General features: G+C 34.3%; 1 protein-coding gene across 10 annotated transcripts in view; it reads left to right on the top strand.

Moving 5' to 3' along the window:
* Positions 1–22,305, top strand: part of NBEA (neurobeachin) — a 679,748-nt gene that overhangs the window by 315,818 nt on the left and 341,625 nt on the right. For all 10 annotated transcript variants that reach the window (XM_046664612.1, XM_046664614.1, XM_046664615.1 and 7 more), the window contains one exon: positions 21,226–21,287. In XM_046664612.1, coding sequence (XP_046520568.1) covers positions 21,226–21,287 — 62 coding nt within the window. The remainder of the gene's footprint in view (positions 1–21,225; positions 21,288–22,305) is intronic.

Here is a 22,305-nt window from a genome sequence, read left to right as displayed (position 1 = left end):
GTTATAAAGATGTTTAGGTATTTAAAGGAAAACAGAAACACAAGGTGGAGAGAAATGAACAATGTAAAAAAGAAAAAACTGGAACTCTGAGAAATTAAAACTAAAAAGTCTAAGCTGAAAAATTCATTTGATGGATTTAACAGTTTATTATACACTAAGACAATAATAATGATCTAAAAGATATAGCATCCTTCCAAACTGAAGCAGAAAACAAAAGACTAAATTAAAAGGGAACAGAGACACAGGAGCCTATGAGATAAATCAAGCAGTTTAATATACATGTAATTGGAGTCCAAGAAGAAGGAGATCAAGACAATATATGCATGTTTGAAGAAATAATAGCCAAATAATTTGAAAACTCTAAGTGCTGAGATCCAAGAAATTCAACTAACTGCAAGCAAGATCAACACAAAGAAAAAAACACCAGGGAACATCATAATGGAGCTGTTAGAAACTGGCATTAAAGGTAAAATCTCAAAAAGCAGTCATCAACAATAAGCAAATCAACAACTCATTTAAAAGTAGCTTGAGTATGATGGTTGATGGTAATTATTCTTTGGGTGGTGAACATGATGTGGTCTGCACAGAAATTGAAATATAATGATGTACACCTGAAATTTATATAATGTTAGAATCCAGTGTTAACCTCAATTAAAAAAATAAATAATAATCCAAATGCTTGGAATAATAGTAGCAAGCCTATAGCTATCCCATAAAACACACCTAAAAAAAGAGACATTGTCCATGAAATACACACACACACGCACACACACAAACACAAACACAAGTAACTTCTGTATCCAAAAGATGTAGCAGGTACATTCAAATCAGAAATACTGTGCCAAGTTCTTTGGAGCAAGATAGTCCCCAGAGTAAAATTAGAAAAACAAACTTGAAAAAGAAATTCAACATTAAAAGATTAATTGTATGTCTTCACTTTAGAAAAGACACTGAAGTAATAATGAAATTAAAAATTTTTAAACTGGAAAAAAAAATAACTTGAACAGATACTTCGCCATTGATGACATGAAGATATCCAATAAGCACATAAAAAGATGGTCGACATCATTAGGCAGTAGGTGAGTGCAAGTTAAAACCACAATGAATCAGTATTACAAACATACTAGAATGGCTAAAATAAGAAATATTGATAATCCCAAGTGCTGGTGAGAATATAGAGCAACTGGCACTCACATCCATGGCTTTGAGAAAGCAAAATGGCAACCACTGAGGAAAATGGTTTGGAAGTGTCTTATTAAGGTAAGCATCCACATACCATATGACTCCTTAATCCCATTCCTTGATATTTTCCCTAGAGAACTGAAAACTTATGGTCACTCAAAACTTGTACATGAGTGTTCATAGCAGCTTTATTTGTCATATGGAAAAACTTAAATTTCCTTCAGTGTTTAAAAGGATAAAAAAACTATGGTGCATTCAAATAATGAAATATGACTCAGCAGAAAAAGGAGCAAAGTATTGATAAAGCTTCTACTTGGATGAATCTCAAGGACATTATTATGAGTAAGAAAAGCTCATCTCAAAGCTCTTGTATATTTTGTTTCCATTCCTTTGGAAATCCTCAAAAAGACAAAACTATACCAATCGAAAACAGATCAGTGAGGGCCAGGGGTTATGAGTAGGGAGAAGGTGCTACTGTTAAAGGAACAGTACAAGAGAATTCTTAGGGTGATGGTATTATTCTGTCTTCGGATAGTGGAGGTGATAAATGAATCCATACATGTAAATCTCAGAAATATACACACAAAGTAAAAAAGTCAATTTTAACGTATGATAATTTAAATTTAACTTACAGTTTTTAAAGAGCTGTTAGAAAAAATACATTACTTACCAAAATAAAAATTATCACCAACTTTTAGTAAGAGACTATGCAAACCAGAAGATAATGGGACATCTTTAAAGTGCTGATAGAAAAGACTTCTCACCTGGAATTCTTTATCCAATGAAAATATTCTTCAAAAATGAAGGAGGAATAAAGACTTTTTCAGACAAGAAAAGATGATAAAATGTATTGCCAACACGTGTACTATAAGAACTGTCAAAAGAAACTTTTTCAAGTAGAGGGTTAATGATACGAGATAAAAACTTAGATACACACAAAGAAAAGTGCAAGAAATAGTTAATATGTGAATATATATGAAATATTGTTTTTTCATTTTTAATTGATGCAGAAAAAGCACTTGTTAAAATTCAACACCGATTCATGATAAAATCTCTCAGAAAAATTGGTCCCGAAGGGAACAAACTTAACCTAAAATTGGTATCTTCGAAAAACCAACAACTAATGTCATACTTAACAGTGAAAAACCAAACGAGGTTGAGAAGACGGGAAGGATTTGCCTCTCAACACTTTAATTCAGCATTTTACTGGAGGATCTAAGTAGTGCAGTAAGACAAGAAATAAAAATAAAAGACATACGGATTGGAGAGGAGGAAGTAAAACTGTTTTTAATTACAGGGAAATTATTATGTATGTAGAAAATCCTAAGGATCTCATACGTTGTTGGTTTAGAATGTAAAGTGGTACAACTCTGTAAAACGGTTTGGCTGTGTTTTATAGTTAAACAGTCACTTAAAATTTGACCCAGCAATTCATCTGTAGTTATTATTCAAGGGAGATGCAACCATACATCCACATGAAACATAAAATTTCATGGCAACACTCATAATAAGCACAAACTGCAAACAATTACTATATTCATCAAAAAATAAATAGATAAACAAATGCTTGTATATTCATATGACAGATTACTACTAGGCAATAAAAAAAAAAGAACTACTGATGCTTGTGGTAAAATGCATGAATGTCAGAAACATTGTGCAAGAAAAGCCTGGCTTAAATGAATTCATATTGTATGATTTTATTTTTTATGAAACAGTAGAAAAGACCAAATCTTTTTTATAGCATGGAATGCAGGGCAGTGGTTGCCTGGGGTTAGGGGTGTAGAGAGGATTGACTGGAAATAGGCCCAATGGAACTTTTAGGGAAGCAGATTGTACTGGTGGATACATGGATGTGTAAGTTGTCCTAACTCAAAGAAGTAGACGTTCGAAATGGTCACATTTATAATTTATGTAAATTATCCTTCAGTAAAGTTGACACTTAACTTAGCTATTGAATATGGGGGATGCACATTTACATGGAAGTGGTAAATAATACATAAAAGTCATTAGAAGAAGACTAAAATCAGACCCCTTGATTTCATGATAAGTAACCTTTGGTTACCTTGGAGACATTTCAGAAGAGCAGTAGAAACAAATACAGAGTTGTGGGATGCACAAGTATTTGGAAAGGAAACTGACGAACCAGACAAGATGTTGTCTCATTGGAGAAATGTGACAATGAAACAAAAGAGGAAAAATGGTAGAGGTTCAAGTGGCTTTGCACAGTTTTATTCATGGAAGGAAAATCTATGACTGTTAGGCGGAAGAGGGGGGAAAAACCCCCCATCTTCATGTAAAAATGAAGATGCTTGATAAGGATAAGAGAAATACTGCAAAAAGAACATCGTAAATCAGGAAGGGCTCAGACCAAATAAAAAAGTTCGCTTTGGAAGGGAGCAGGGACACTTCTGAATTTAGAAGGATAATTTATAGGCTAGAAAAAGCAATGAGTTGAGGGAAATGTAAATGGAATTTCTGCACCAATTAAATTTACTCAATTTACCCTCAAGGATGTTCTAATTCAGCTTTAGTTGAATCTGTGTTCAGAGGAATCGCTCTTTTTGAATTGACTTAATATGTTCAGCATCTTGTCCAAATTACTTTTTTCCTTACAAATAAGTAGAAATTGTCCAAAAAATAAAACAAATGTTTACTGAATGTAGATGTTAACAAAGATTTTTCCATTGTAGATAATTTCTGACATGAAAACAATACCCTCTGAGACTGGAAATCATAGTGTTTCATCATAAATAAAACATTTCAAACTGCACAGTTTAGTATTTCAGTATGGAAATCTTTTAGTTAATAAAGATGATGAACACAAAGAAGACGTGATTTGTCAAGAATGGTTTTAGTAATGCCCTCAAACCAATATTATTTTTTCATTCACTAAAATTATTATGACTCTTATATACTCATTGACTAGCTGAGCTGGAACTGTATTCCAACAATCTTATATAAAATCAAGTATTGATGAGAAGTCAGAGAAAGTGTGTTTAGTAGAAGAATTTAGTCAGGGGTAACACACTGTCTCCTAGTCTCTCAGGAGAGAAATTAGAAGTAAAACATACAGGAATGCATGTTCTTTACAGAGAGAGGAAATATGCATAACAACATGTAAATCCATAGTAGACTGTGAGTGACCCTCTAAAAGTCGTGGATGGCGTACTGAACTATCTGCTACAGAAACAACTGAAAACGAAGACTTTGTCATCAGTAGCAGACAAATTTATCCCTTCTAAGAAATATATCATCTGCTTTGATGTGGTGATTGGAAAATATTTTTGTTTCACAAAATAACAGAGTATAGTACCTATATCATATATTCGATGATAACATAATTTTTAAAGGAAGTTTTCTCTTTTGTTCTAATAAAGTTAAAGTATTCATATAATTTTTCATGTAAACTAGGACAATTCCAGAAGAGAAAGGGCTCATATTTAGAATTATACCTAGGCAACTAGTGTGAGCTTGGATTGGATTGTCTTGGCAAATCAGAACGTATGAATGCTCTAAATACGTGCAGCTAATAACATGAAGAAAAGGTCTGTATATTCCATGAAACATGTAACATTGAATAACAAGCCTGTTTTTTTGAGGGTACACATGTAGTTTATATTGAGATAGAGAAGTTTTTTTACATTGTGGTTAAATTGCCTGCACACTGATTTGGATATAATGTCTACACATATGGTAAACTACATAGGATCCTCCAGAAACTAAGCTTGAAATCAGTATAGGTTTTTATTATTTTACCCTCTGAGGTACTTATGTACATTGGAGAAATATGTAAACGATTGGGAAAGAAAAACTAAATTGGCGAATTTAAAAGAAAAATATTGCTGAGCAATTCTATCATATTGTAGTGGTTATGTTTTCCAGCCACTTTATATTGTAGTTTTAGATTACAATGTTTATCCTGAGTTTATTTCATAGATGATGGCTCTCTGTGTCCCTCTTTACGTTGCTCTAAGGAAAATCCAAATTTTTTTTATTGAATTCTGAATGTTTTAGAGTATAAAATATGTTATAAATTTGTTTTGATTTTCTAATATCAAATTTCATTCTTTAAAAACACTTGACAATATTATTTACTTTTTTCTTCTGGAAAGCATATACTCCCACTAGTTACAGTGGAACCAAAGCTTCTGTGGCCCCAAGTGGCAGAGATATGTGAGGATGGTGGCAATACCTATATGTAAAATTCAGCCAGTTATGGACAAGATTCCTACATGAGAACACTTGCCTATTTGTGGAATCCTTTAATTTGAGTTAATTATAGAAGCAACAAATATAAAGCCTTGTATATAGTACATAAACTAGAATTTTCCCTTGGTGTTTATATGTTTACACATTATAGCTATAGAATTCAAGAAATCGGTGTATTTCTAGTCATTGAAGAATATGAGAGATTCAGAAAAGTCTGTCTATAATTGAATTTTTTTTCCCCTGAGGAAGATTAGCCCTGAGCTAACATCTGCCACCAATCCTCCTCTTTTTGCTAAGGAAGGTTGTCTCTGAGCTAACATGTGTGCCTATCTTCCTGTATTTTGTATGTGGGACACCTGCCCAGCATGGCTTGATAAGTGGTGCATAGGTCTGCACCTGGGATCTGAACTGGGGAACCCTGGGCCGCCGAAGCGGAGTGGGAGAACTTAACCTCAACGCCACCAGGCTGGCCTCTTGAATTTTTTTTAATGATCAAGAAATGCTTTCCATTTACCTACATTTGCCTGGCTGACTCCTTCAGATCTTTGCATCATAAACTCTGAGAAGACTTACCTGATATCCTAGACTAAGTTAGCTTCCCTTGTTATAACCTTTCATAGCACAGTGTACTATGCAGAGTGTACTTTTTCTTCAGAGCATGTATCAGAATTGTAATTGGCGGCCCATATTTGTGTGATTACTTGGTAGTGCCTCTTCACCTGTGAGATTTTAAGCTCCACAAGGGCTCCAAGACCTGCTAGAGTACCTGGCATAAAACATGTACCCCAAAAACACGTGGTTGGATAAGTGAATGGTAGAACAAATGAAATTATTATTTATCGTAAAGTAGATTTCACTTTTTGATCTTACTAATAGAAGAGAAGGGTATAATTTACGTAACTTGAAACAATGCAAAATGTAAAACTTCCTTGATTACCTTATTCCTACATTGTCTGAGGATTTTATGAGTGATGATGATAGTAATCAGTTGTAATATTGCCCAGGAAAGAATATACTTCAATACAATACAAACAAAAAAAGTTTTGTATATTTTCTAAAAAGCTGATATTTATCCTTATACTGCTTTATTCCCAACTATGTTCCTAAAACAAAATTTTGTAAAATAACATTAAAACACACAGAAACACAACGTGGATGGCATGTTGGTCAAGTTTAAACCTGGGGGAGAAACCAGGTGCAGAAGGGAAGCGAGGGCACCAGGGACAGAAAAGTGCTGTTTGTTCATGACTACTCTTGAAAATTGTCAAAAGGCAGGGACAGGGACTTTGCCAAATACACATATCCTAGAGAAAAAAAGCTGGATCTTAGTCATCCATGGAAGAATTTTGAACAGGGAATGACAAAATCAAAATATGATTAAGAAACAATCTGTCAGCTGTATCCAGCAAGATTTAAGTTGGAGAGTCTGGAGGCAGAAAGAACAAATAAGATTTTATTGAACAAATCTGGTGTTTATTTAGAGGTCTAATATGAACAAGGAAAGATTGAAAAAGGACAGTTGGAACACACTGTCAACTCAGATAAAGTATATAAAAGTGAAGAAAAGCCACTGGCTTCATTTTCTCCACCCACTGCATGTTTTATCATTGTGAATTTGACATGTCCATGTTAATACGATGCCTCAGAACTGGGCATTTTATGTTCAGAACTAATCCCTGCTAAACCGTTACCAAGCTACTGGGTTCATCATAAAACTGAGACACTTAAGGGCTGCAAGTTAAAGCCCTGTGAACTCACAGGGACAGATTCTGTGAAGGATTTTAATCTTTATACTACCTCCAAATACTGTCAGTTTACCCACTTTTCATTCTTGTTTTCAAGCACAGAATGAAATAGAAATCTGATACCTAAATAACTCACCAAGAACTCATACTTTTTCATAGCATTTCCTTTCCACTATCACATAGCTACCATTTAGTTTCCGTTTAGCCCAGTAAGACATGAAGGAAGGACTTAGAACTATGGATATTCAAGGCAGAAAAAATTATAAATGTCCTTCAGTGCAGGAGTCAGCCACCTTTTGCTGTAAAGAGCCTACAAATAAACACTTTAGGATTTACAGCCATATAGTCTCTGTCGTAACTTCTCAACTTCACCATTGTAATGATGAAGTAGCTGCAGACAATATGTAAAGGAAGGAGTTTGGCCATATTCCAGTAAAATTTTATTTACGAATACTGAAATTTGAATGTTATGTAAATTCCCAGTGTCATGAAATATTTTTATTTATATTTTTTCCCCAACCATTTCAGAATATAAAAACTTTCCTTAGCTTGCAGGCCATTCAAAAACAGGAGGCAGGCCAGCTCCAGTGATACTCAGGCTGCAGATTGTGGCGCATTAATGGTGCGCTGTAATCAGTAAAGTGCGCACTGACAACGCTTTTTAGTGGCCATGACAGAGCACAGATCAGAGACTGCACACAGTGAGCGGAAGTGCTGTTTTGTGAAACATTTCTTTCAGTTATATATACTGGATCATGATGTAAAATGTATTGCTTTAGGTTGTTATAAAAAAAGTTTCAAAATCATTAATCTGCTGTTTCCCACAAGGATTTTTAGTGTCAAGAAAAGTGAGCGTCTTAGCTCAAGTCTATACATCTGTTTAGTTTGTACACTATAACTGTATCCTCAGATTTTCAGTCCAGATCTTCGACTTATTTTAAAACTAGATCGAGATTAAAGTATTCCATAATGCTACTAAAATTGCCTAGTTCTGAGACCTCAGGATAAACCCAAATGTTGAAATATTTAGAAAGAAGTATAAGAACTAACTGGTTTGTTACTAACATTCAGATAATTAGTAACATCCACGCATTTGTGTTTTAAACACCAGTACAGCTAAAGAGAATATACACAGGCACACATTTTCCTGGGCTGTGATCTCTGCTGTCCAGATCTGTTGTTCCCTGTCTCTAGTTTCAGAGATTGAGGTCAGGCCCAGGGCATGTCACCCTTGACCATCAGTCTCCAGTCTGTCCTTCTCAGGTATCAAAACACAATTTTCCACGTTACAGATGCCCCTTGATCAGGTAGAGCTGCCACAATTTAGTTGGACCCTGGATCACAAGAGAAATAAGACTTTTCTGTAGTTGTTCTTTCCCCAGAAACCTTCTCATTTGCAAACTTTTGATTTTTGTAACTATTTCCTAGACTTCACCTCATACCATGCTGATATTTTTCCTATAGGTGGACTCCATTTCACTATGTCTCTCAGAAATTGTAGTACTTTATAAACTATTTTTTGTCCCATTATCGCAAAGGCAGTGGGATAATGATTTCGTCTTTAATTTTTCGGCTATGCAATAATGCAATCCAAGATTGTGTAAGTTTTTTCATACATGGTGAGATTTTGATAAACTAATATTATTTTTCTATTTCATCTATTCTTAAGCTAGTTGGTGTTTAGAGCTGTTATCTCAGTGAACTTTTCCTGGGGGACTAAGCTTTTCCCCATGTCTCCTTTAAAGTTATCTTCCTTTGTAGCCTCTTTGATTTCATTGCTTTCTTTTGGATATACATTGCCCCTCCATGTTGAAGCAGTGCCTTTAATCTGTTTTTCCTTGGTAGTCAGCTAACAGAATTTACTGGATTGTGTATAAAATAAATATAAACTCTACTGTGCATAATAGGATCTGTGAACACTACAATTTATTTAGACTTATGATACCAGTTTAAACTGCTAGAGGGTTATTTTCTCCTCCATATGGAAATATGACCTGTGACACATGAGGTATATGTTATTTTCCATGCCCAAAATGTTATTCTCTCTATACTCAATAGGGTTGTTCTGATGACACCAAATCCAACCAAAGATAATCTTCTGATTGAGCATATTATTTTAACTTTGAACTTATTTGCTTAAAAAGATTATACCAGTAATTTCAACAGCTGTACCTTGTAACATTTAAGCTAGAAAATCTTACATTAAATGAGTTTTCTATTTACCTGTTTGTTTTGATAGAGAAATCTTAGAGCTAGATACACCATCAAGAGTAAAGTTGTTTATATCAAATTAAACAAATTCAGTTTTACAAATTGAATAATATCATTTGTGATTGCTGATCTTGGAGAGATCTCTAAGTCATTTTTCCCAAGAAGTTAATAACTGTACATTATTTCAAGTTAAATATTTCCTGTTGTTATTTCTCAATTTCACTGTTTTCTTGTAATCACAATAGGAATTACTGTAATGATATCATTTATCTTTCTTCCCAAGTCAACATCCTATAATGGTTCTGGGATAACACTTGGTCTCCTTACATTAAACTGATCGGTTTATCTGCTTGTGTCCTCCATTAGAATGCAGATTTCTCTAACACAAGGAGTGTATCTGTCTCATATTTGTGCCCTGTAAGTGTGCAGTACTGTTTTTAGAACTAAATCATTGAATGTCTTTAGTTCTTGGAAATGGCTAGCTCCTCACTTTTTTTTTTTGTTAAGATTTTATTTTTTCCTTTTTCTCCCCAAAGCCCCCCGGTACATAGTTGTATATTCTTTGTTGTGGGTCCTTCTAGTTGTGGCATGTGGACGCTGCCTCAGCGTGATTTGATGAGCAGTGCCGTGTCTGCGCCCAGGATTCGAACCAACGAAACACTGGGCCTCCTGCAGCGGAGCGCACGAACTTAACCACTCGGCCACGGGGCCAGCCCCTAGCTCCTTACTTTTGACAGACATTTTTTATGGTCATTTACTTGATTCCATTTTGCAGATTTCCCAGTTCATGCTATTTCAAAGATAACTGTTATTTGTAATAGATCAATTATTGCAAGAAGGATTAGAAGAAATAAAAGCACCATTTACTTTTAATTTATAAGTAGGTCTAATATTTTATACTTGAAGTGTTATTTTTTTTAATTTCAAAGCAATTCACATACTGACTTCTTTACTGTATCATTATTGGATTGAATTCTGGTATATAACCATATATTTCGACTCCAAGACTCTGTATTGTGGATAGATGTGAGTTGGATGTAGGATTTTCTGGTATAGCAAAATAGCCTTGTTCATTTATGATCTGTACTTTGTTGTTTATATAACCCATGGCATATAATCCCAATAAATTATTGCTTGGATGGAATCATATGCTTATAATAATTTCTGTGACTTTTGAGAATATTTTCAATTTTGTAAAATTTAAAGAACTGGCAAGTTTGTTCAAGTTCTCTTAACTTCCCATTTCATTCCTAAGAATGAATAAAACTGGACTGATTACTCATCTCTGTTTACCTTTCTGCTCTAACTGGAGGGTTCAGTAAACAAAATTCAGCTTGGGTCAAATTGGAGAATTTATTGCTTTGAGCACAGATAAGGAGCTTTGTGAAGGTCCAGTTTGTTTTCTCAAAGTACTTCAGCAATTTAGCCTATAATCATTATATAAAGTTAATACAGTCTTGAAAATAGGTGAGGTTACTTGACTGACCTCTACTTGGGCCTGCCTTAATCTGAAACATTTTTTTCTTTGCTATTTGCCTTACTCACAATAATTTTCACACAATTTCCTTTTACCAATTATGTTTCTTAGTTTTTTATCTTTGACTTCCTGAATGCATTATTAAGAAAAGTAATACAGGGGCCAGCCCCGTGGCCAAGTGGTTAAGTTCACGCGCTCGGCTTCAGCAGCTCAGGATTTCATCAGTTTGGATCCTGGGCACAGACATGGCACTGCTTATCAGGCCACGTTGAAGTGGCATCCCACATGCCACAGCTAGAAGGACCCACAACTAAAAAACTATACAACTGTGTACTGGGGGAATTTGGGGAGAAAAAGCAGAAAAAAAATAAAGCCTTGAGAAATATGTTAAAAAAAAGAAAAGTGATACATAGTATTTTTATTTGCGTTATATTTAAGTATTTGAAAGAAAAAGAACCAGCGTTTTTCTGAATCCGAAAAGAAAGAACTTAAAGGTGTATATTACTACAAAAGCAACTTTAAATTTATTTGAATTTGAGAACTTAGAATTATTCAATGTATTTATTAGAGAATGTAAATAAATTAAAGTCAGAATCTGAGTAGTTTGGAACTATAACTATACAAATTATACATTTATACATACTATATTTAAAAGGAAAATCCCATATTTTATAGAATATAAATTGCTGTTTTACTTTAACACGAAGGCCTTATTAGTATAGCCATTTTTATTCAACTGTAACTATTTATGTGATTTAATTGTATGACTGTTTAACTCACTATAGTTTCTCCTCTTTTAGTAGTTATTATTTCTTGAAATACATGGTTAAAACACATGTGGCATTCCTATTGTTTGGGACCAGAGTTTTTCTTGAGTAACGTCAAAATTTGAACCAGACAGTTTAGTAATTTTAGAATTCTAACTGATGCTTTTTGGAATTGGATGCAGCACAGGGAAAAGAGAAGAAAGCTGGTGTAGGGGAATGATATAGAAATAACAATTGATTCTATAATTAATTTTAACCCAAAGAGAATTGAGGGATCCAGATGATTTATGATAGTGAAAATGTTTCTTATTTTCCTTATTTCATCCTTATTCACAGCTGTTGTGATTAAATCAGGAAGTCAAGAAAAGGGCACAACTCAGGTCAGTCACTTCTGTAGTAGAAACTTGAATCTAATACTATGAATAAAAGTATTTAATGAAAATCTCAAAAAAAATTTTTTTTGATGATTTTATTTTTCCTTTTTCTCCCCAAAACCCCCAGATACATAGTTGTGTATTTTCTTTTTTAGTTGTGGGTCCTTCCACTTGTGGCATGTGGGATGCTGCCTCAGCATGGCCTGATGAGCAGTGCCATGTCTGTGCCCAGGATTTGAACTGATGAAACCCTGGGCTGCTGAAGCAGAGTGCATGAACTTAACCACTCGGCCACGGGACTGGCCCCTCAAAAAAATTTTTTAATTTTGAGGCATGGTACTTTATTGTAATTTTTTTTTAGTATAACACTCTCTAGACTCCTTCATAAATATATTATCTTTGTAACTAGATTGAGCTCCTTGAGGCCAATGACTGTGTCATCTCTGTGCATACAGCAGTGGCTTACTTATAGTTCCTTAAATAAGTTATTTAAATGAAAATATCTCAAGAGACAGCCAACTCAAAACCTAATTAATTCCAAGTGATTTGGAAATTGTAATCTATTTTGTAGTATGTATAAATGAAAAATGATATTTTAATGGAATGTGCAAACAGAAGTTAAGGTCACGTGGTGACAAGAGAAGAGTGACATTGAACATCAAGAATTTGCCAGAATGTTTACTCTGATATGATGTTTTGATGGGCTAGCATAAATGTGGTTTCTAAAGCGTAAGTAACAAAAGAGTATGTTTTCAGCTGTTTCATATTTAATAGGTGTTAATAATAATGCCATGAGAATATTCTCTTCAGCTCAGTTCATACTGCAATCAGATCACTAGTAAGTATCTATGTAGGAACCATCACTATAACTTCATTTGTTATTGTAATCTATGATTCTCTGGAAGAATTATCTGTGAAAGAGTCTTAGGAACTTCAGCTCTACCAATATGCAAAAATTCTGAGCAAAAGAAAAACTATAAAAATGAAAAAATATCCACGGTCAACAAGGTTCATAGGCTGCGTCAACACAATGGCCAAATGTGTATATATTTATATACCTCAGTCAAATGACTATTTGGGCATTGTGTAACTAGTTACCGCTAATTCTGTTTTTGAGCAATCTAAGCATTCTAGATTTACAATTTAAAAGTGCTTAGCCAACCATTCCCATAGGGAAATAGATTTTTAGTTCTTCTAAATAAATGAAATTTCCATGGGGAAAGGTGCAATATCAGATTTATTTGAAATTGCAATTAATATTAATTTCTTTATGAATCTTTCAACATATTTCATGTAAGAGAGTACCACTAATTTCTGACTTTTAAAAAACTAAGTCACATTTCTTTTACTTTAATAAACGCCTGAAATCCCTTATTCAAAACCTTAAAGCCAGATGTGTTTTGTCATTCAAGTATATTGGGATTTAAGAAAGGTAATAGGTGCCTATGTGTATATTTCATAGCAACTTCACAGGAGTCTAGGATAGCTTGTTAATTAAACACATTAATAAAGTCGGCAGTGATACATAGGGATACTCACACTAAGTGGAATGAAAATTGTAAATAGCATCACATTGTTTAGGTGAAATTTTGCTGATAATTGAATTTGCAACAATCTTACAAGAAAGCTTTTTCAGAGCTTTTTGGATTTTGAAATTATAAAGTATCATAGACATACATCTAAAATAATGTCTGCTGCAGTTTAAAAAATCTGTAAATATATATGTATGTGTGCACATGCATGTGTGCTCTCTTACACACATGCACACACATATGTGTGTACACACCTTAGGCTGAGTAGTTTTATTGGAAGACAGCCAAGCTCATTTGTTTGTGTGTTGTTTATGGCTGCTTCTGTACTACAATTTCAGAATTGAGTATCTGGGACAGAAACTTATGGCTGCCCCCAAAGCCTAAAATATTTTATCTGCAACTTTTCAGAACAAGTTTGCTGACTCCATGTATATGATCCATCCAGAAACTGCAGGTTTGTTCCTATTGTAAAGACAGTAAGACTGCCGAAAGTTTGTGATAACTTAGGTTTTAGTGAACTAAAGTAAATCAGTGAGTGAATGAACTCTCCCTATCTTTACAGTAGTTTGAAGAGCTTTTTTTTCAGTTAAAATTTATAATCTAAATATAAAAATAGGCTGTGATGGTTTAAATACATTTTCGAAAGCTTTTTCTAGGGGCCGGCCCAGTGGTGTAGTGGTTAAGTTCGCATGCTCTACTTCAGCGGGCCAGATTCGCTGGTTTGGATCCCAGGCGCAGACCTATGCATGGCTTATCAAGTCATGCTGTGGCAGGCATCCCGTGTATAAAATAGAGGAAGATGGGCACGGATATTAGCTCAGGGCCAATCTTCATCAGTGAAAAAAGGAGAATTGGTGGCTGATGTTAACTCAGGGCTAATCTTCCTCAAAATAAATAAATAAATAAATACATAAATAAGCTTCTTCTTAGTAAATGAACTTAATGTTAGTTTAGTTTCTTTAAGGTAATGTTACAATTGTTTCCATTTGTAATGCAGTTTTAATTTAAAATCTCTGAAAGAACATGTAGGCAAATCTTGAAATGTCCAGTCAAATAGTAAGTAATACTACCTATATATATATTAATATTAGTTGTAGCAATAATAATAAAAATTCAAGTCATTATTGTTATTTGAAAGGATGTTTAATATTGATTTTTTTGTCTGGTTTTGGTTTTTAGTATTAACTTAGAAAGCCACACTATAGGAGCATGTCACAGTGATGAAATAGGAAAATAAATTACATGTTTCAGATAAAAAGGTAAAAGAATGGTAAAGAAAAAACATAGGAAATTGCTATTATGTGGATAGAGATGTGTAAGCATTGCAGAAGTCATAAAAGATATATACTTTATAGTTATACACTGTATCTTAGAATTCTTCCAAAAACACAAGGTGAAAACTACAGAGAACAGAATTTCAAATTACCAGCTGTCCACCACTGATACTAAAGCAAATGCAGCATAGTGAGCACGCGAGACTTGTTTCAAAGGCTGGGGTGCTTATTCCACATTTATTACAGAAAGGAAACTACTTCAGCTATTTCAGTGCCCTTAATCTCTACTTATTTTGGAATTCAAAAAAGTTAAAATCATTAGAAAGTTATGTAAAACCTCCATAGTCCTGAGTAGACTGGATTTTTAAAATTCGTGTTATCAGAATATGAAAATTTTGATGGAAAATAAATTAGTATATTTTATTATGAGGAGAAATAGAAAAACTAGATCTTAAAATTGTACTGGGGGGCCAGCCCCGCAGCCAAGTGGTTAAGTTGGCGCTCTCCACTTTGGTGGCCTGGGGTTTCACCAGTTCGGACCCTGGACGCAGACATGGCACCACTCATTGGGCCATGCTGGGGCAGCATCCCACATGCCACAACTAGAAGGACCCAAACTAAAAATACACAACTATGTACCGGGGGACTTTGGGGAGAAAAAGGAAAAATAAAATCTTTAAAAATAAAAACTGTATTGGTAAGATTAGTATGGGTAGTCTACTATGGGACTCTTATAAAAACTGCACAATTATATTTTCTTCCACTCCATGTTATCAGTGTTGCTTATTTATGTCTGGTTTGTCAGAGTTACAGTGTCTACACCCAAAAGACAAACAATCCTAAAGCTCAAAATTAATTTTTTTGCCTATATTTCTAATTTTGTCCAGAATGAAACTCAGCTCTTTCTTCACACGTGCTCCTTCATCTGTTTTCTCTCTCAGTTAAGGGTGCCGTCATTCACCCTCTGTTCGCTGCTTTACCCTCTCACTTCATATTCAGTTGTCTAAAATGCTTTATTGTCTCATTCTAAAACTGTCCTTCGGGTCTGTCTCTACTTGTATAGCCACTGCCTTCAGTTTAGGCTTTCAAGATCTTCACTAGACTTTGCAGTTGCAGGTTTCTTCCTATACCACTGAAAGAAAGTGATCTTTCCAAAATAGCTGGGATTCTGTCTGCCCCATGCTCAAAATCCTTCAGTGGTCCCTGTTGCCAACAGGAATAGTACACCACGTGTGGCTCTGCTTCCTGTCTACCTCTCTGTCTTCGTTTCCTCTCACTTCCTTCCATCCTCTGCACTCCCCAGCATAACCTTCCAACTTCATTGTACCCGCTATTTCATATGTCTTTATACCTCTAACATTTCTGTCACCTCGGATGACTTTGCTTTCTTTCCTTTTTTTTATGTAGATAAGCTCTGTATCATCCAACTCAAATATCACATTCCCTATAAATTCTCCTCAGCAGAGTTGCTTTCTATACTTTCTGTGCTTCTAACAATTTATGTTCTCTGTGTACCTGCCAGGATTCTAGATCATGATTATTTGTTTACATAATCTGTCCCAATTTCCTCACATCTTTTTGAACTTAGTACCTGGCATGGTGTCTGGCACATTAAACACGATGCTCAATTAATGCTTTTTGAGTGAATTGCACTCCTGTTCTAAAAAATACTCTTATTTTTCTCAAAATCTTACTTATTTTTTTCTCTATCAACTATGGTAGGTACTCAGTGAGTGATGATTTCTGGATGTGTTCATTTAATTGATATTTATTGAGGGTGTACTCAGAGCACCGCCCTAGGCATAGATGTCTGTTGGTCTCCTCTTGGAAGAGGCCTCTTGCTGAAAGAAAACTCTGACGGTCCTTAAAAGATGTGTCCTACCTGGGAGTGCACTTCCTTGCTTGTCATTGTAAAGCTTCATGCCCTTCACCTCCCACTGTGAGGAACGTCCTGCCAGAGATGGAATTTCTCCACACTATTTTAAAGTTTAAGGGCTCTTTGAACTTGATCTTCTAATTCTACAGATACATAAAGTCAGACCCACAGATTAACTCAAAAGAGTCTGACAGCTCTGTGTTAAAACAGCATCACTGTACCGTTCACTGTTCTCATATTAAAGAAACATAGGTTCATCCCAAAAGTCAAGCTTTTAACTTCACACTCATTTTACAATTTGGTGGGTTTTGGTGTTTTGTTTTTTTGTTTTTTATGGCAAGAGAAGTGTATTTCTAAAAGTGGAAATTGACTTCTTACCCCTAGTGTGAACCCAAAAGAACTGTGAGTGTTTTGGCTGATGGTTTACTCAGCTCCACCCATTCTTTGTTTGCTGCCTGGGTCTGGACCACCTCTCATTTGTCCTACTCATTAATCATCTCAAGTCCTTGTATCTTAGCTACTCAGCAGACCTTATCTTTCAACAGTGTAGTTCATAATATATTGAAAAGCTCTTACCAGGCAGTCTTCCTCACCTTTGGAATACTTCCCACATATACTAGCCTCCTTCCTTTACATGTTTATTGTCTACACTCCAGGTGTTCACACTTTTTTCTGGTAAAAGTATAGGATTAGTATTTCTAGGTAGAATATTTATTCTGGTCAATGTATCCTTGCTGATGAAAACGTTCCATTAGTCGGTCAACACCTCTAACTAGATTTTTGTTGGAGAGGCACATCTGTACAGCTCCTTTGGGGGCTGCTGCTTAATTGACAAGGCAGGAAAAGTCATCATGGTGTAGAAATGCCATAACTGAGTCTTGGTGTCATTTCCCCCATTTTATAACTTGCTCTAACTTCTTTTTAACTTTCAAAAACTTTTGTGATTTTATTTCTTTCCACCTTTATCTGTCCTTGAATTTTACCCTACCTAGCCCTACAGTCCCACTTGCAAACACCTCCTGTACTCTAGCTATCCATCCCCCAAGCTATAAAGGTCTTTTCAGATTTTTTTTTGTTCCCTGCTTCCTCTGTACTTTTTGCTTAAGCTAGTGCTTTTTGTCCCCATATCTGAACTTCTCCAAGAAAACTGTTAAAATCGTCCATGTTGGTATTAACCATTATGACCTATCTCTAGTCACGTATTGGTGTCCTCTTAATGTCAAATTATTTATGTAGCTCTGCAGCAAACATGAAATGGGCTTTCAAGTTAGATGACTTGAATTCAGGTCCCAGTTTCACGCCTTACTGAATGAAACACCTTCAGCTAGTCACTGAATCTCTTCATTTTTTCATCCATCACATGAGGTAACAATAACTAATTCAAAGAGTTGTTAAGAGAATCAAATGAGACACCATATAGAAAAGTGATTTGTAAATGATAAAGCTCTATGTAAATGTTAGATAATCTTAGACTTGAATTAAAATATGGAGTACTTGGGAAGGTGTAGATACTGTCCTCTTCATTACTGTAGACTCCTGAGTGATAACACTGTGCTTTGCTCAGATGAGGAGACATCAGAGTCAATTTGATTATGAATTTCTTGCTAGATACAAAAAGGAAAAGCTCAACCTATTTGAGACATACACTATTTGCCTTATGCATGTAACCTGAGTTATTTATAGTATCACTAGATAAATTTAGTTTTCTTGAGTTATACAAGACCATATTTATTACTTACATTTCAAAATGAGTGATATTAAATTGTCAAATATGGATGCTGTTTTATTTAGAAAATGTGCAAGGATAGAATTTCATCAGACAATGCTTATATTTTCAATATCTCTAGTGAAAAAAAAATTGCAGTTTACCTATTTGTTTTAGTAATACTTGTGTTAACACTTAGAAATAGTTCCAACCAGAGTGCAAACTGGTGCAGCCACTATGGAAAGCAGTATGGAGTATCCTCAGAAAATTAAGAATAGATCTACCATATGATCCAGCTATCCCACTGTTGGGTATTTATCCAAAGAACTTGAAAATGCAAAGGCATAAAGATACTTGCACCCCTAGGTTCATTGCACCATTATGAACAATAGCCAAGACCTGGAAGCAACCTAGGTGCCCATCAAGGGATGAATGGATAAAGAAGATGTGGTATTTATACACGATGGAATACTCAGCCATAAGAAATGATGAAATCAGGCCATTTGTGACAACATGGATGGTCCTTGAGGGTATTATGCTGGGTGAAATTAGCCAGAGGGAGAAAGTCAAATACCGTATTATCTCACTCATGAGTAGAAGATAAAAACAAGGACAAACACATAGCAATGGAGATTGGATTGGTGGTTACCATAGAGGAAGTTTGGGGGAGGTCAAAAGGGGTGATTAGGCTCACATGTGAGGGGATGGACTATAATTAGATTTTGGGTGATGAACATGATGTAATCTACACAGAATTTGAAATATCTTACAATGTACATCTGAAAGCTATATAATGTTATAATCCAATGTTACTGCAATTAAAATAAATAAATAAATAAATAAATAAACCTAGTGAAAACATATGAGGAAAAAAAAAGAAATAGTTCCAACCAAAGTGATTATATAATTTTTGAAGGTTGATAAGTCTTCCAGAATTGCCTCTGCCTATGTTCTCATCGTCAAGGTTAGGGTTTTTTTTGTTGTTGTTCTTTTGAGGAGAATCTGTTAGTTCATTCTGTTTCAAACTAATTAGACAAAACACATTAATAAAGGTATAAGGATTTATGGAGTTGAAATCACAATAGCCTTTTTCAAAGTACTGAGAGTACTGTTTACAAATTGTAATTTTGCTGTCCTGTCAATTTGTTGTCGCAGCATTGATGGAGCATTTGTTTATATCTTTCTTATGATGGAATGATAGTGTTTGTAAAAATTATGAATATTCTTGTTACATAGGGGTTTTGTAGAAGTTCATTTTAAAAAATTAGTTTGTAAGAAATGAATATAATTGCATGTTTTTCCTAATTTTTACTTCAAGTTGTTATGTTTTAAAAAACTCTAATACACAGAATATATGGTGAATAATTCTTTATATAGCTTTACCATCTAAAATCTAAATTGATATGGAGTACGTATGCGTAGTCCTTTGGCCTTTTACTTAGTTTTTCTTTGTCAGAATTACAAATAGTTGAGTAGCCAACAGGTGATAAATGTTCCATTAATCTTTCTGACTTTCTAGCTCCTGAGCATGAGAATTGCTGATCAGTTACAGCAGTTGTCTCTTAAATGAGCTTTTCACATCTGCCTCTTATTTCATTAGTTAACTGTCTGCCCAAAGATCTGATAAGATGGAATACTAGTGCCTTTTTACAGCTTGTTCTGTCTGTCTTTACAATAAGGATAGGGTCGTTAGAAGAGTGGGCACAAAAGAGTATTTATCCACCACCTACAATAAATATACATGCTAGTGTCTAGAAGGCATTTGAGACTGTTTATTGAAATCACCTTAAGAAGAAAAAAATAAATGGTTTCGCTTCAACTTCCCATTTAGCAACAACTAATGTAAGACCATGGCATTTCTTACTGTACAGTGTTTTTGCTGATTGCGTTTGTCCTCACATAAAAAGAAAAACAAACCTATTAATTAAATTATTTAAATTTTTCAAAACACTGAAAAACTTTTAAAAGTACATTTTAAATTAGTGAACATCATAATTAACATTGATTAATCCTTGGTTACATCTTCCTCTACATTGGCACTTAAAAAACTACTAATCATGATCTGCTTTCTTATTATATAAAATGTTATGCAGCAGTCATCCTTTTAATTGGAACAAGTTTTGATGAATAATTAATGTTTAAACTGTTTATAGGAAGAATATTTTCTTACCTGTAGAATGGGAATAATAATGGTATGTCACAGCTTATAAATGAGAATTAAAAGAGACCGTGTACATAAGGCACTTACAGCAGTGCCCAGGACATAGTAAGTGATCGATGAGGAGGAGCCTTTAGTACATACGTGTTATTACGTCTATTCCTCTGAGGTCTGTTTAGAGACTGCGGAAGCAGAACAATGGAAGATTTCATAAACGTTGCTTAATATGTTAATTGTGTGTGAAATTCATTTTATTATCTTAAAAACCACTTAACAATGGACAACCTATGGGGAATTACCTATGAAGAAATTATTTTAATTTTGTCTTTTGGAAGAAAATTTAGGTAAATCTTCAATGATTCTTGTAATTCACTCCAGGAGACAATCACATAGCAAAGGTCATTGGAATAAAAGCAGCTCTAAAAATTTTGATAACCATCTTCCAGCTTGTTTAAATATAAGAAATGCCTTAACCAAATAAATAACCGAAGCGTGAAGTCAATTTTTTAGTATTTTTAAATCTTTTTGAATATCTGAATATTTTAAAATTAATGCTGTAAATATATGTGTTGGTGAATGTTTCCATTCATTTTATTTTAGGAGTTCTATTTGAAAGAAAGTTTTTATAAATTAAAACTATATAATGAATTAACTGGGAATGATGGTTTCTACCACTGTAACTTCATTTTGTTCTAACCTTTCTTTCCTGTAGGCCTCGTTTGTATGAAGTCCAGCACGTCTGTGGTTGAGCTTGTTATGCTGCTTTGTTCTCAGGTAGGAAATCACATTCACCGACTACATTAAACTACGAGAGGATTCTTTTATGTCACTAACAATAGGATGTAGGTGCATATATATGTATATGTTTATATATTTTTGAAACTTTCATCTATTACTCCATAGCTGAAGAAAATAATTTATATTGAGAAATATGGTGTAAATGGTCTTACAATGGAAATATTTTTCATCTCCCTTCTCTTTTTAGCTGTTTTATAGTTTCCCACCCTCCCTATCCTTCTATTGTCCTCTATCTTTTTATATATGCAAATATATATATATTTGTGATAGATATTTTGATATCCTTCTTTACAGCCCACCGTTTAAAAATGATACAGTAGCATTTGTAATTTTGATGTTTATTGCTGATTACATGGTGTCTTCTTCTCTATTAGATTAGAGACAGTGAAAACTAAGTTTTTTTCAGTCAGTAACCAAAGTATTTAAAACAGCTCATTAGGGAGTGGGCGTTGATGCAATGCCTTGCTGCTTGCCTTTCTTTAAAATGTAATTTGTATGTGTCAGTGTACATTCTAAAAATCTGCTTATGCTATTTTTCTTTAATAATCAGAATTAAAAATAGAATTGAATTGTTGGGTATTGTTTGTTTTTAGCAATTATAAGAAACTAAATATATATACACACACACAAAAATATTACATGTTTCTGATAACGGAAATAGGGACCTAATGGTCTTTCTTCTTGCTGCTCTGTCAGGTCTCCTAGTGATCTTGATTTTCATCTAAGTATTAAATATTTTATAATATGAGAATGAAAAAAAGAGCTTATATATGTTTGTAATAAGTAGTTGCTACATTTATTCCTGGTTTCCTCACTAGAAGGAAAAATAAATCTCAACTGTTTCTAGTTACTGACCTGAGATCTGCCCCCAAACACAGCTAACTCTGAAATAAACAGCAATATGACTTCGTTTGATCCTTAAGAATATCAGCAAAAACAGAACAACCGAAAACTTACCTATCGATTTCCAGTCTTCAGGTTGACTTTCTTCGAG

The sequence above is a fragment of the Equus quagga genome, chromosome 6 (assembly GCF_021613505.1).
Source record: "Equus quagga isolate Etosha38 chromosome 6, UCLA_HA_Equagga_1.0, whole genome shotgun sequence".
NCBI lineage: Eukaryota > Metazoa > Chordata > Mammalia > Perissodactyla > Equidae > Equus > Equus quagga.
This window is presented reverse-complemented; position numbering and strand designations above follow the sequence as displayed.